Genomic DNA, 17,068 nt, shown 5'->3' on the forward strand with positions numbered 1-17,068 from the left:
ATAAACCTGAGAGATTGGTTTAACAGATCCTCTGCATCTCTTTTCCGAGCTGCCGTCAACAAAATTACTATAGCCAATTTGATAGCCAACGCTCGACAATCGAGCTCGGCACATTAAGAAGAAGAAGAATAATAAAGACCAACCAAATTAATAAATGTCTAAACAACTGACATCGGGTGGGTTTGAAGCCACGATCTAAGCGTGAAAAAACTCAACCGCCCTCACAAAACATGAAAACGAAAAAAAAACATAAATTTGATTTCGAGAAATCCAAGATCCTAAAAAGTGAACCCAACAGGAAGAAGAGAGAGCTTCTAGAGTCTATACAAATAAAAAATAATAATAATGCAATAAATGATAAAAAAGATGTTAAAAATTTGAACAAAATATATTTTAACTTAATTTAAAAACACATAAAAAGACAATCTCAGAACGCCTATGATGTTAAAATAACTGATTGCTTAAACGATAAACTAACATCAATAAACAACACATTAGATTTAAAATACATTTTACGTGTAGTGACTTAGTGGGTATGTCCTATGTTTTTAATTTTATTTTAATTGTGACGTCTACTTGTTAGTACCGAATTTTACATGCTTGGTAAGTCAAAAGTTTAACTTTTAAACCGTATTATGTCTGTCATAAAATGTTTTTTTAATCAATATTACTTCTTGAAAAAGGCATGGATTTCCTACCGAAACGTCGAAAAAATATATGAAAGAATATTTCGTCGTTTGGAATATTGTCTTTGATTGATCGAACAAGAGATGAAAGTTTTTGTTGGGGGGTAAATATTGTTTTTATTCCTCTTGGTTTAAGAATTTTGTCGATTTTGTCAGTGACACCTTTGATGTAAGGAAGAAACGCTTTCGTATGATAAGGGTCTGAGTCTTTGGATTGAGATTGAGTGGGAGATTGATGTCTGTGGATGCTCCTATTGATGTGATTTTCGCGGTAGCCACTTTGGATGAGGGCTTGTTTTAAACAAGAAAGCTCAGCGGATCCAGATCAATACGCCTTTCCGATTATGCAAGTAGCTCTAAGTTTAATATATATATATATATATATATTTAGTGGTAGTATATATATATATATATATATATATATATATATATATATATATATATATATATATATATATATATATATAGTAAATATATAGTAAATAGATATGTTCACTATGGATAACATAGTTTATCGAATCTGGGCTAAGTTCTGAAATTTCTCGTGAACGAACAGCACGGAGTTTATGAAATTCCTTGTGCAGACTGTCCCCGATCCTATATAGGCCAAACAAATCGTAGAATTCAAAATAGGATTTATGAACATTCCATTTCTGTTCGCAATTCCGATTCAATTTCAGCTCTCGGTCAACACCATCTTCATACAGGTCACAAAATTGATTTCGAAAACTCCAGAACCATAGCCCCCATCCGCTTTTATAAACCAAGAATTATCCGAGAAGCCATAGAAATAGAAAAAAGACCAAATTGCCTTAATAAAAGAGATGACGCCCACCCTAACCCCCACCTAGGCCACGTCACCATCGACGGTATAAATGAACCGTCCCCTGGTCCCAGTCGTAGTAGTGAACTAGTGAGTGAACTAGAAGTGACTAGTGAGTGTAGTAGTGTCTGGGGGCTCGGGAGACTGAGACCTCGGAAGCCCTGAAGAAGACATCAGAGAGGATGTCGAAAGCTCGGCAAAATGGATATCGACGCGGTTCAACCCGGAAGACTGGTGAGTTTAATATTAATTTTTATAATAATATTAATCTTAGCTCTAAGTTTAATATATATATATTTAGTGGTAGTATATATATATATATATATATATATATATATATATATATATATATATAGTAAATATATAGTAAATAGATATGTTCACTATGGATAACATAGTTTATCGAATCTGGGCTAAGTTCTGAAATTTCTGTGAACTTTAGCACTTCTGAGTTTATACTTGCTCATTAGATGATATTAAAATCATACGATAGTCCAAACTGACATTCATACAGCACAATTAAACCAAAATGTTGGAATAGTAGCACAACAAGGCAGTTAAAAAGAATATTCAACTGAAAAGAGTATACACACACTGGTAAGGGTAGGTTACTTTTATGCACTTAAATTCACAAAACAACAGTCTCACACGTTTGAGAGTTCTTTTTCCTTTACATAAAAGGTACTAATTTTTATGTTAAGAAGGCCTCACATTGGACGCCAATTGTAAGATGAATGGATGTGAACTTTGGGAAATAAAATGTTATGTTAATGTGAAAATTTGAAATTACAAATAAAAGCTTTTTAACCAGTAAAATAAAATACAAATCATTTCATTGCCATGACCACACTGTTCTCTTCTTCTTTTTATTTATTTTAACTTAAGTGTCGAACTATCACTTTATAGTTTAAGGAGGATTCACATATATTCTTCTTGTAACAACTTATATATATATATATATATATATATAATCTTCTCCGAACTAGACCTGAAAAGCGGATTTTGGCAAGTCCCGTTCCACAAGGATTCCAGCCCTAAGACAGCCTTCAGCCTACCAGATGGATCAGCCTACGAGTTCTCAGTAATGCCTTTTGGACTCAAAAATGGTTCTCTGGTACGTTTCGTCTAGGTAAATAATTTGTCCTTTGGTTCTGAATAATAAATTTTTACATAAATTCCCCACTATTATTGTCAGCAGGCTTTAATCCCTAGTATAATAATTGCTTTATTCAACTCTTGCTCTCTTCTTAGAAAGCGTATTAATTGCTTTACTTAACTAACAACAATTATCTCTAGTAGTGTTAATTTAAATTAAATTCACGATACCAAATATAATTTTCACACACAAAAAAAAGAAACTGATAATCTCATTACAATTTTATATATACATATCTTTCTCTCTGCTCTTTGTACCCTTTCCAAGGGTCGCTTGGTTTTATTCTCTTTATCATTCATCTCTGTCTGGTACACTCTTATTATACTCTAATAATTATTATTGTATAATTAACTATAATATACTTAAACATGGCAGAAATTGCAAAGTATTTTCATATAATGCACGTCTCACAAACAAATATCGCCAGAATTGCGAACGTTGTTACTTCTAATGAACAAGGCCTCTCTAATTGGAGAATCAGGGAATATATTGTTCAGCTTAGGGCAGCCTATAAATCGTATATGGATGCTCTGAAAAACCTGGCCGACGACGAAACTATTCTCGAAAGTAAAGAAGTAGATATTACTTTTAAAAAATATATGGATGCTTTATGTTTCTTAGAAGAAAAACTAGAAGCTAAACAGGCTTTTGAATTTGATACACAATTTAAAACGAACACTTCCAGTAACTATGTTAAAAGTACTGATTTGAATATAAATGGCCAAAAAGAAGTTAAAGATACATTTTTTAATTATGACTCCCTCCCAAATCAGTTCAAACAGATAAAAGAAATAACTATAAGTACTTCGTTTAGTTCTGCAATTGTTCAAGCTCAGATGCAAGAGCTTGAAAAGCCGACTTATGAAATCACTTCCAATAAGATTAGTACTCAACATGTAATAGGCCAGCCTATCTTAAAAAATGTGTTACCAGCACAAACAGTCACTTTTCAAACTACTCCAGAACAAAATGAGATTACTGAAACGGTAATATCTGCATCGCCTGTACTTCTTAACATTTCTTCCCCACAACTATTGCAAGAATCCAATACCTTGGTTTCAAGTCAAGCTCTATATTCACAAAATGTTTTAGTATCTGCTCCAATTCTGACAACTGTCAATTTGTCTCCATTAGTTATTGAAAACGTAACTCCAGCACCGCATTCTTGTGGTGTGCCACTGGAATTGGCAAATATACCTCCCCCAACTCGTATACAAATTCAAGAATCTTTCAACCTGGAACTTTAAATGCTCTATATCTCCGACAGGTTCATAAACTCTTTATTCAAGCTCAGAATATATTCACTCCTACTTTCTTACATTTGAATAAAATTCCAACACAAAAATCTATTGACTTATTATCAATTGCAACACCTTGTAAAGGAGGTAGTATACCTACCGATTTTTTGAAAATTATCCCTCCTCCGAATAAGTCTATACGTCCTCCACTAATACACGAAAATCAAATACTCCTCTCTCAGCCTCGTACTGACACGGATACCATCAAAGTTCTCTCAAGACAAACTGTTCTTACTCATACCATCCCACAATCGAATTCATTAGATTCAGTCGAACCTATCTTTTCTTCTGTTACCGTAGCCCTACCATTCGTAGAGGGCCAAGTAACAACAGCTCATGCAGTATCCGACAATATTCCGGCTTTGATGGCTAAGTCTGTCTTGCCGCCTCCTGATATGGTAAACGTTAATGTAACGTGCCCTACTCCGTTGTTTACTGTCCCTCAGGCTCAAACTTTTGCTAACCAAACAACGCACTCAGTGGCCTCTCTTACTCTAAAAAGTTCTACAAATATCGACAATATCTTGACCACCGCCAATAACTTGGAAAGGTTACACATACTTTATTCTAAGCTATGCTCGCTAGTGAACACTCACGGTTTCCAACTCTATAAAATATATTCAAATTCCCGTGCCTTTTCAAATGAATGTAATATCGTCTCCAGTTCAGAAGTCAATATTGACAGTTAATAACTTATCTAAGGTCCTAGGTATTAACAGGTCACCTTATCAAGACGATTTCTCTTCTAAGCTGCCTGCTTGTGAAGAGGCGCCTCTCTTAACAAAAAGAAAATTATGGGCATATGTTTCTCGGATGTATGACCCTTCTTATCTTACGTTACTCTTATCTTTTATAGTACACTCTAAACGTTTCTTACAACGTCTCTGGTCATTGTCCTTAGACTGGGAAAGTTAAATACTGGATGAAGTATTGATCTCGGATTGGAGATCATTATTGGGTACATTGCAATCAATACATAAAATTCCATTTCTCAGAAACCTGACACTTCCACTGCTTGTATCGGATATGGTACTACGAGGAAGTAGGAGTAAGTGGAACATCGCTACTGATCCTTTAAAGACAAGTGCTGTTGTACTACTCAAAGATGAAGAGACTCCCCCACTCCTCTGGCCTCTGGCAAAATTCATCTGATTGCTCCCAGGCAAAAATTCTCTTGCTCAAACATATGTATCCACACCTAATGGCGAATACCTTGGGTTAATAAAGAAAGTCGCTAGGTTAACTTTTAACCAATAGTGGCGCTTTCAACCAAATATTTAGTTTCTTATTTCTATACATAAGTTAGACTTTAGTTTCTCTAGATTTTAAATATTTATCTTAGTTTTTACAAAAATGTCCCTAATGTATACCGGTTTACCCTCGTTCTCGAAGTAACTATATGATACCCTATCCCAGTGGCGTAACTCTTCTCGCCCGCCCCCAGTATGTTCAATTTTTCACATGCGAAAAATTTGTCATTTTTTCGCTGTATTAATTACTATCATTCTACCACAATTTTACAATCATTACCCTACTTTAAACCTTTCTACTTCCATTTCAACACCACTCATTTAGAAATACAGACAGTTTGAAAATAGCAAACGGGAAATACTCTCTCTTGCCTGTTGCCTATCGCTAGGAACAGATGGAATCTTGCCTGCTGAGTTTCGCTAGTAGCAGACGTACTGACTTTTCTTTCCTGTTGACTATCGTTAGCAACAGACATATTCTCTCTACTGTTGACAGCCGCTAACAATAGTCATTATCTCTCTCCCGCTTATAGTTACGCGAAAACTCTTTTAAAATCGTATACAGACGCAAATGTGCTATATCTCGTGATCTCATTGTTAGTATCGCGAGACACGTGTTCAGGAACCAGTAAGACAGCTTCCCCGTACGAAGAACAACCGCAAGTGAAAGCCTGGAAATACCGCGAGTTTGTGTGCAGCATCAGTATTGGTAAGACATTTTATAAACTTGATTTGCTATTGTCTGTATAACCCTGTACTACATATCCCAATTTATTTGGACCAGCCCTATGTAATATAATCCTCATACACTGAAATTATATTCATGTCACATATGTACACCTTTTTTGTACATACGTCCCAACGATTACTCATACTGCGAGGAGAAAACTTCGAGCTAGAAACACCTAGTAGTTCCCAGGACCGTACTAAGCCCGATGAGCCAGGTATAGGCCCAAAACTTCCTACCGACACCTCTCGGCAACAAGTACAATTAAACCTAGATCTAGGATTAATACTATTACCTTCTTCAGTGCTTCCGAGGTCTCAGACTCCCGAGCCCCCAGACACTACTACACTGATCATTAATAAATGCATTACTGGTGCTGGGAATAGAGGACGGGTCATTTATACCGTCGATGGTGACGTGGCTTGGGTGGAGTAGGAGTAGGATTTTGATTGGCGGGTGGAGCAGGCAGTATTTTCTTTATGAGAGGTCTCCAAGTCAAAGGTAACCGTATGCCGTCATCTCTTTTATTGAGACAATTTAGCCTTTTTTCAATTTCTATGGCTTCCCGGATAATTCTTGGTTTAATATTAATTTATTGATTCCTGTAATAGTGTTAATCTTAACTCTAGGTTTAATTGTACTAACCGCGGAAAACTTTCGGAATATTTTATTCGTCTCTACGTGGAGGAATTTACCAGTTCACTAAATCATATAGCAAACTGCTGCTACGTAAATTGTAGTCTTTGAGATTTAACATTACTTAAAGCCTGTCGAGACCCTAAACTCGTTCCCAAATTTCTAAAACTCAATTACCATACTTCTTCTTCTATCTCCCAAATTCTTAGAAAGACCAGTTTTGAGCTTCTCCGTGAAACGATTCATTCCACTAGACGAACACTAGATGTCACAAATATCATTATTTTTAATATCTGGTCATCTATTCATTCTTTCAATGTACATCTTATCTTATGTACATCTCTATCTCCTAGAGTTCTTAGAAACTCAAAGCCTCCTACTCCAAATATTAGCCAATCCGAGAAAAAAGCCCTGAAAGAAGTTCAGTCAAATCCAAATCTAGTCATTTTTCCCGCCGATAAAGGCAATGCCACCGTTATCCTAAACACTTCTTATATTAATAAACTCTCAAATCTCATTAATACTCCAGACTACAAACCCAATTCCTAATAATCCAAAAACCTTACTGGAGAAAACAACAAAAGCCATTATCAATAAAAACTCTCTTCCAGTTGACATAAACAATCTCTAATTTCCCATGAAAAGTCTTACAGAACACCTCGAATATATGGCCTACCCAAAATTCACAAACCCGATATTCCCCTACGTTCCATTGTCAGTACATATAACTGCCCTACATAACCATTGGCCAAAACTCTACAACCTCTCGCCGAAAATGTTGCATCCTTCGTCAAAAATTCTTTTCATTCAATCGAACTTTTTAAACAATACCCTATCTCACTGTCAGACATTCTAGTGAGTTTCGATATCGTTTCACTCTTTACAAACATTCATATAGATAAAACTCTAAACATTCTGAAAACTAAATACAGTATCCAGCAAGACCACGTACCTCTCATCAAACAGACAAACAAATTGTGCCCCAATGGGCTATCCACTATCTCCAGTAATTGCCAATATCTTTATGGAAGACTTCGAGACCCTAGCACTATCCACATCAACGTTCAAACCCACATATTGGCTATGATATGTTGACGATACATTCATAATTTGGCCCCATGGCAGGAATGCTTTGGTGTCTTTTCAAATCCATTTGAATGGTATACATCCTAGTATCCAGTTCACGATTGAGCTGCAAACTGATTTCTCCCCTACAGTTTCTCAACGTTATCATAAAGAAAAATGAATCCCAAGGTTTCCACCACTCTGTTTATCGAAAACCCACCCATAACAATCGTTACTTGCATGCCAACTCTCATCATCCCCCTTCACACATTAATTCATTCATTAATACGTCATTATTACTGCATCATGCTTTCGATGTCCTCTCTGATGCTTCTTCAGGGCTTCCGAGGTCGCAGTCTCCTGAGCCACCAGACACTATTACACTAATCACTAATCATTGCACTACTGCATTTATATAAATATATTGATCGCTCAGCTCACGAATATTTTGATAGATTCATAGTCGGAAACCTACAACACAAAAATTCCTACCTTGCTAAATCTTCTTTCCATATGGAAAAAGGTATACTTATTTTGTAAGATGAAAAAACCAAAGTGTATGTTGGTTCTATTATACGGAAATATCAACAACAATGAAGTATGTTGCATTGTCTTAACCTTTTCTGATTAACTGCCTAATTTGTTGGAATATAATTCCTTAAAAAATTATGTAAATAAATCTGTACCGTAGAGGTTAAGGGTAGTAACTTGTGGCAGATTGACAGTTAACCTCCAGCCACACATGGGTTAACTGTGCTACCGAAGTGAGGGAACGTCGGCGGAGAAAAGAAGAAGAGATCAGAGCCAGCTGAGAGCTGTGAGAACACGATCACACCACGAAGTAACAACGAAAAGAACTCTTACAGTTTTCTTACTTGTTTTTAGTATGTAGTTTATTGTTAATAAATTAATAAAAGTTTAAAGTGTGCCCAGACTACTTTGCTTCCCGCAAACAGGCCACATTGGTGACCCCGAGAAAAAAACTGTAAGTACAACGTTTTATACACAACTATGACAGACACCAACCAAACAATGCCAAACAATATGAATATTATACCGTGCGAAGGCGATGAGCACTCATTAATTGCACGGGTAGGCATCAAAGCGCCAGAGTTTTGACGCACTGAACCAGAACTATGGTTTCTCCGGTTGGAAGCGCAGTTTCGACAAGCCAAAATCACAACTGACAAGTGTAAATTCGACCATACTGTTGCTAGTTTAAACAGTGAAGTACTTATAGAAGTAGCAGACATAGTAAAGAATCCCATTGCTGGCAATGCCTATATACAACTAAAAGCACTAAGCTCAACTTCTCGACAGGTATGGCACCAGCTCAGATGAAAAGATCCACAAGTTCATGGAACTCACTCTGGGTGACCTAAAACCCACTCAACTACTCCATCGAATGCAAGCTTTGGCCATGGATAGCATTAGTACGCAAGTTCTCAAAAATGTTTGGTAGAAAAAAAGAAAGCCGATACGTACCTCCGGTGTTCCAGTTTTCCAGTCATCCAGTCAAGTGTACTTCCACGTAAAATCTGCACTGCGACTCAGCCCAGCACTGTATGCGTGTATTCTGCCACCGGATCGTGCATCCAAACATATGGTCAGAAACAGCTCACACTAAACCTTGGTCTAGGCAAACCTGTAACATGGACATTTGTAGTCGCAGATGTCACCACACCCATACTAGGAGCCGATTTTCTGACGTACCATGGCATTAGTGTAGACATGAGAAACAAACGACTAGTAAGTCCAAGTATGTCAAGCAGTATTACCTGTGTATCTCATCGTGTTAGGGTGTCAGAGGTAGGCTTATCCACTGCCCATTCTTATGATCGTCAAACTGTTGCTACACGAGCAGAATTCAACGAGCTGATGCAGGCAGGCATTATCCGACCATCAAAGTCATCTTGGGCCAGTCCGCTTCACTTAGTTCAGAAGTCCAATGGACGATGGCGTGCCTGTGGAGATTTCCGCCGTTTAAATGCCATGACGAAACCATATCGCTACCCGATACCGCACATCCAGGATTTTGCTAACAGGCTACATGGTAGGAAAATTTTCTCTTGAATCGATTTGGTACGTGCTTTTTACCAAATTCTGAGTATGAGCAACACCTGGCATCAGTACTTCGGATTCTGGAAGCAAATGGACTCCAAATTAACAAGGATTAATCAAAATTCCGTAAACGTGAAGTAAACTTCCTGGGTGCCACGGTATCCCCAACTGCCGTTCGTACATTTCCGGCTAAAGTTAGCGCGATTCACAAGTTCCCACAACCTACGACCTATCGATAGCTACGACGATTTATGGGTATGCTCAATTTCTACAGACGTTGGTTACCTAATGCTGCCAATGAGCTAATGCCACTAACGGAGTTATTGTCTCAGCAAAAGAAAAAGCAGCAAGAACTAACATTAACACCAGCAGCCGCAGCAGCTTTCACCAAGGTCAAAGAACTCTTGGCCGCGTCGACTGAATTGGTCTTTTCAGCACCAAATGCCCAATTATACATGTTGATGCCTCAAATGCTGCCATCGGCGGTGTTTTGCAACAGCTTATAGGTGAACACCTACAGCCCATCGCTTTCTTCTCTCGAAAGCTTTCTAGGACGGAGCGAAACTACAGCACTTATGACCGAGAGTTGCTTGCCATATTCAGTGGCATACATCACTTCCGCCATTTTCTTGAGGGCATGCCGTTTACCATTTATACTGATCACAAGCCTTTAACGTTTGCCTTCCAACAGCGACATGAGCGGTAGTCTCCACGACAGATACGTCAACTAGCATTTATTGGCCAATTCTCGACCGATATTCGACATATACAGGGCGCAGCCAATATCGATTGTCTCACAACAGACCCTGAACGATCCCGCCAGTTCCTTACAACTTCAACGCATAGTTCTACCAGATAGCCAGCGACCTATTTATTGTTCCACACGCAGTCCCACCCAGGGCATGCTGCTACATTACGAATGATTGCTGAACGTTTAGTGTGGCATAACATGAATCGCCAAGTCAAGCAGTGATCACGAGAGTGCATCCAATGTCAACGTGCCAAAATTGGACGTCACACTGTCACACTGTTACACGATGTCAGACGATCGAGTCATACATATCGATATGGTGTGGGCCCACTTCCAGCAAATCAGAACTTTCGATACCTGCTCACAATCATCTACCGTTTCACAAGATGGCCAGAGGCCATACCTATCTCGGAGATTACAACCGAAGTTGTCGCGCAGAAGCTCCTTGAGGGATGGATATCCCGGTTTGACGTGCCAGCAACCATAACAACGGACCGAGGTAGGCAATTTGAGAGCCAGTTGTTTCGCCAGCTCAATGGATTGCTAGATGTACAACATATTAAAACCACTGCCTACCACCCACAGTCAAACGGATGTATTGAACGTTTTCACCGAACGCTCAAGGCTGCTCTCATCGCCGCGGACACAGTGTCGTGGGTTGAAGCCCTCTCTCTGGTCATGCTAAGCCTTCGAAACACTTTCAGATAGGACATTGCATGTACAGCCTCCGAGTTAGTGTATGGTACCCCAGTGAGTCTTCCTGGACAGCTGCTTGTCCCTAGTGCTGCTACACCCGACGAGCATAGTTTTGTCCAACGACTACGTGAGACCATGGGAGCATTGCGTTCTGTACCGACGAGCAACCACTCTGCCCGCACTACCTTTGTCCATCCGGATCTACAGACTACGAGTCATGTTTGTGCGGACCGATAAAGTGAAATCTCCTATTACACCTCCCTTTACCGTCCCGCTTAGAGTGTTAGAACGAAGTGATAAGTTTTTAACTGTGGATGTCCAAAATGTTCCTCAGCGAATTTCCATGGACCAACTCAAACCAGCATATATTGCACTGTAACCAACGGGTGCAGGAAGAACATGCATATGCCAACCGTCTGATGAGCAACACAGGTCAACATATCCGTTCGAAACCAGCAGATTCCTCACTGGAGGGGAGCCCTGTGGCAGATTGACAGTTAACCACCGGCCACACATGGGTTGACTGTGCTACCGAAGTGAGGGAACATCGACGGAGAAAAGAAGAAGAGATCAGAGCCAGCTGAGAGCTGTGAGAACATGATCACACCACGAGGTAACAACGAAAAGAACTCTTACACTTTTCTTACTTGTTTTAGTATGTAGTTTATTGTTAATAAATCAATAAAACACTTTGCTTCCAGCAAACAGGCCACAAACTCCATTTTTTTTCTAATTGGGACTTAATACTGTGGCTAAGCTTAATATGTTAAAATCTTATTTGTGGCAAAATATGGTATGTGAAGTATTACTGGTGGCCTAGATATTCTTATAAGAAAAAGATATATCCTTTGGAGAACGAGGTAAATAAATTTAAAAAACATAGTTTGATCGAGGATATGTGCAATTGTGGAAAAAGCAAAAGCTGAAAATTTGACCGTAGACGGTAAGTGGTGTTAGGTTTTAATTTTTATATAAACTTGTAACTAGGAAATTGTTAACATGTTCTAAAAAGGTTGGTTTGTCACGTTTTATATAGTGGGTGTTTACTTGTTCTTGCTCTTTAGAGTCTTTAGTAGTTTGGGAATTTGAAAATATTACTGTTGTAAGAGTTTTGACCGATAGATATCATGTTGTTTTATTCACTGTCCATTTCTCAGATGCATAAGTACATTTATTACCAGTTCTTTGTAGTAACTGAAATTCTTAATCTTCAACAACTATTTGTAAAATCTAATACTAATACAAAATTAACATAATCTTTAAGGGGAAAGGAACAACAATGCAAAATTTTGACGCCTGTCAAAATTTTTTATGTATTTTAAATGTAATCATTTTTTTCGAATCCTGAGAAAACTAATAAGTTTTTTTTGAAAAATTTAAACGCAAAATGAAAGATTACTTTATTACCGAGGACTGAAAGTCCCTTAGAATGAATAAAAAGTTTGTTTTGAATGAGATATTTAAAATTCAAAATCACACTACATTTCCTGTTAGTTTTTCACCCCTGTAACTTATTAAAATAAACATTATAGAAGTTTTCAGGGACTTTCGGCTCTCGGTAATAACATAATCTTCCATTCTGAGTTTAAATTTTTCAAAAATACTTATTAGTTTTCTCAGAATTCTAACAAAAAAATGAATCCACTTTAAATAGCATTGAAGTCGAAAGTTTGTACCCATCCCCTTAAGTAGTATTTTTTGTAGTTCTTGTAAGTAACCTTTTATTTTGAAAACATTAACCTGCAGAATACTGAACTTGCTGCTTTTTGAGAATTACACAACAGTACCTCTACTAATTTTTGCTTTATTCTGTGTACTTTTAACAGTTCGACAGATAGAGAAGATTGAATAAAAATAATTTTTTTTTATTTACAGAATCGACGAACGTCTCTGATATTGCACAAGTTTCAACTAGCCGTGCTCAAAATTGCAATTTTTTGTCTAATTTAACTGAAGAATGTGTTAGCGATGATGATAGCATAAAAGACCCCGATTACATAGACGGTGATGGAGAAAGTATTGACAGCAGTAACAATAGCTACAGTAGCAATTCTATGGGAGACAATAATGGTGAATTGGAAGCAGATGATGAATTACAAGATGTTCAACTTGACGAAAACTTGACTGAAAATGAAACGGCAACTGATGACCAAATCAAAAAGAAAAGACGTTATAAGAAACCAGAAACTTGGAAAGTAACAAAAAGAGTAGAGGCAACATTAGGAGGAAAGGAACACATTAATAAAACAGGTAAAATTGTAAAAGCTAAAATAATGAAGCCCCCTTGCCGTCCTTGTCGACTAAAATGTTCAGAACAAATAGCAAAAGCTGTAAGACAGCAAATTTTTGAGAATTATTGGTGTACACAAAAAATGAGTTAAAGCGTCAATTTGGGCGCTCGCATATCACTCCCAAGAGTGTAATACGTCGTAGACCTGAAAACCATTCTAAAAGGCTGAGGGAAGTCAGCATTTCTTATAATTTTGAAATAAAGTCAGATGGAGGTGTAAAAAAAATTGATGTATGAAAAAAGTTTTTTTTTAACACTAAATATTTCAGAAACAGTTGTACGTAACGTTCTAAAAAACGACAATATGGGAGGCTTTGAGACACAAGACCATAGGGGAAGGCATGAACCAATTAATAAAACACCAGAAGCGGTTTTGGATCGAGTACAAGAGCACATTAAGTCGTTTCTGTGCTACGAAAGTCATTATTCTCGATCCAAAACTGCCAAGAAATATCTATGACCAGAATTAAGCCGTGAAAAAATGTACAAATTATATACCTTAAAGTGTGAAGAAGACCATATTCCAAAGAATGAAATTGTTAAATTAGGGCTGCATAAAAAAATTTTCAATAATCATTTTAATTTAGCATTTAAATCGGTTTCCGTGGATACTTGTGATAGTTGCGATCGGTTTATGCTACAATTAAAAAACTGTTCCGAGCAAGAAACAATAACATTACTGCGAAATTATGAACAGCATCTTCACGAAGCAGAAAGTTGATAAAAAATGAAAGCAAACAATAAAACGGAAAGCAGACAATCATCTGGAAAAACTAAAATTAAAATGTGTGATTTGCAGAAATGCTTTCCAACGGCTTGTTTGACAAATAACCAAAGTTTCTACAAGCTGAAATTATGGACTATAAATTTCACGATATATGCCGCTACAGAAAATAAATCGTATTGCCTTATCTGGGATGAATCCGAAGCTGGAAGTGGTGGCCATGAAATTGCTTTGGCATTAACTAAATGGGCTATGACAGTTCTATCACAAACTGATGTGGAAGAATTGGTTATTTGGTCAGATAATTGCCCTAGTCAAAACCGCAATGTTATACATTATATGGTTAACTACAAAAGTAGTTAACAACAAAACTATGATTACTGAACTGATTATGAACTACAAAAGTAGTTAACCATAAATATTTACTTAGAGGACACACTCATTTAGAAGCTGACCAAGTGCACGCTATAATTGAAAGATCTATAAAAAAACAGCCAACAATGCAGATCGTAACGCCTTGGGATTGGCAGCAATTAATCAGTTCCGTAGGTGCTCAGGTGATTAAAATAGACAAAGATGACTCCAAAAATTTTGAAGTACTTAACGCTCAGTCTCAATCCCCATTCATCAGTAAAAAGAAAAATACTGACAATAATATTTTCTTCATTTCAAATGTAGTCCAATTCCAAGTAAAAAAAGACACACCGACCATAATTTTTTATAAAGAGGCTTTTGAAGAAATTAGACCCAAAGAATTGCATGTCACTAGAAGAACAGCAACTGCGACCAATCTTCCAGAGCAGTTATCACTACGATATCAAAAACCGAAAGGGATCACACAGAAGAAAAATAATCACTTACTAATCCTTTTACAATGGATCCCCAGTCAGTTTCATAAGTTCTATAGAAATTTAGTTGTTACCAAAAAAAATTTTGATGATAGCGATGATGAATAAATGTTTTTTTTATCATTTTTTGTGTTTTTGTTTGAGTGTATGTAGGCACTTACTATTTTGTACACTGTTTTACCTGCTGGTACATGCCGAGGCAAAAGACCTTAAATCCCAATATTATCCAATATATAAACAAATTTTTTATCACAGTAGGAGAATATTGATTAACTAATATATACTTAACGTTACAATTATATAAATACATAATTTCATATGTCTTCAGGTTAAGAATGATTGCAATAATTTTCTGGAACTCATCTTATTTTCCCATTATCTTAAAACTTTACTAGATGGATATACTACCCTTTACCTCTACGGTACAGAAATAAGTATTGATTGGTGGAAATTGACTTTAAAGTTTTATTTTGTCTATTATTTTTTTACAATATTTTGATCAAACAAATGGTGATGGTACATAAACTATTATGTAAATAATAATTTTTCTATTTGTATATACAAATCTATAAATGATTATACAATTTCAAAAATATAAACATTAAACCTTTTATTTATTGTTTTAATTTATGCAATTTTATTTTTCTTAATAAGCTGTACTTATGTGAATAAATATTTGTTTACAATTATTATTGGCAATGAGATTGTTTGCTTGGTCATCAAATCTTCACGCCACTTTAAGTCTGTCAAAATATAACAAACTTCACAAAAAATAATTACTAAATTCACTAGACAGTGGGACTGGAATTAGCGAACCCACTATATCTAGAACAAATGTTTTTATTATAATGAATTTAAAAGTTTTGTTATTTTCAATTCATTCATGATGTCTGTTACAGTTTCATTTCAATAATTAATCAATAAATATCAGCCATAGTTTTCTGTTGATATGTCATTATACTGACCTTTAATTCTGTGGCAAGATACATGAAAGCTTCTTCTATATTAGAATTAGACTTAGCACTTGCTTCTAGCACAAAAAGTACATCTGGCACATATTGACAAAGGGCATCTGCTTCTTCAAACTCGACCTCCCGTAAAGTTTCTAAATCTGCTTTATTTCCAACTACAGCAAGTAAGACAGAGTTGCCAGAGTATCTTTTCACTTCCTCAACCCATTTTCCTACAGATAAAAAGGAAGATCTTTTGGTTATATCATAAACAATTATGACACCATTTGCAGAACGATAATAACTTTGGGTTATGGTCCTAAACCTCTCTTGACCTGCTGTGTCCCAAATTTGTAACTGTAAGTAGATATAAGTTTTAAGGTGTCATTTTTATACTTATTATTCATTTTACCTTCACTTTTTTATTATCAACTACAACCGTTTTCATAGAAAAATCCACTCCTATAGTATTTCCATGTTTCTCAATAAAAGTTCCATTCTTAAATCGTTGAACAACACAAGTTTTTCCAGTACCACATTCACCAACAATTACAATTTTGAATAGAAAATCGAATGCCTCTTCATTTGGAATTGTCATTAGAGTTGTTGGATTTCTTGTAGTCATATTTTCACTTTGCTAAGGCGTAATCATTTTATTAAAATGCGATAAAATACTAAAAATAACATTTTATGATTTCATTATTTTTAATTATTTGACCTTATTTGAGCATCCTGGGGCCTGGCCAATACAATGGCCCGAATTATTTGGTTAAGTTCAAGTCACTTCAAGTTAGTTCTTCTTCTTCTTTTGTTTCTATGGCTTTCACGTCATGGTGATACGCCAGCTCAATTTGCTGGTGACCCCGATACAGTCTGGCTCTAAACCAACTCGAGGCCACTTACTTGTGCCTGTGCCAAATAATTTTGTAGGAAAAAAAAATTCTTTAATAGTTAATTAATAGGTTATGTTAGTAGACACTACAAAAAGTATTGAGCATTGTCGATTACAAATTTAATTTATTAATTGAAAGGAATTTTATCAAAATGCTGACTGATTCTTCAGTAAGTTTATTTAATATAGAATATATAGTAATTGGTGAATTATAA

The 17,068-nt window shown here is 36.4% G+C and overlaps 1 protein-coding gene across 2 annotated transcripts in view; it reads right to left on the bottom strand.

The window, feature by feature from the left end:
• The window catches only part of Rab19 (RAS oncogene family member Rab19), a 71,892-nt gene extending 55,163 nt beyond the window's left edge, over window positions 1–16,729 (bottom strand). The window contains exons 1-3 of one of the 2 annotated variants that reach the window (XM_072532095.1): window positions 16,374–16,729; window positions 15,977–16,318; window positions 15,464–15,836 (exon numbers count right to left, since the gene is read on the bottom strand). In XM_072532095.1, coding sequence (XP_072388196.1) covers window positions 15,831–15,836; window positions 15,977–16,318; window positions 16,374–16,586 — 561 coding nt within the window. In that variant the 5' untranslated portion in view covers window positions 16,587–16,729 and the 3' untranslated portion in view covers window positions 15,464–15,830. Of the gene's footprint in view, window positions 1–15,463; window positions 15,837–15,976; window positions 16,319–16,373 lie in introns of those variants that run through there. The other variant, XM_072532094.1, reaches the window with a different exon arrangement.
• Between the last annotated feature and the right edge of the window lie 339 nt (window positions 16,730–17,068).

Source organism: Diabrotica undecimpunctata, chromosome 5, assembly GCF_040954645.1.
Source record: "Diabrotica undecimpunctata isolate CICGRU chromosome 5, icDiaUnde3, whole genome shotgun sequence".
NCBI classification, from domain to species: Eukaryota; Metazoa; Arthropoda; class Insecta; order Coleoptera; family Chrysomelidae; genus Diabrotica; species Diabrotica undecimpunctata.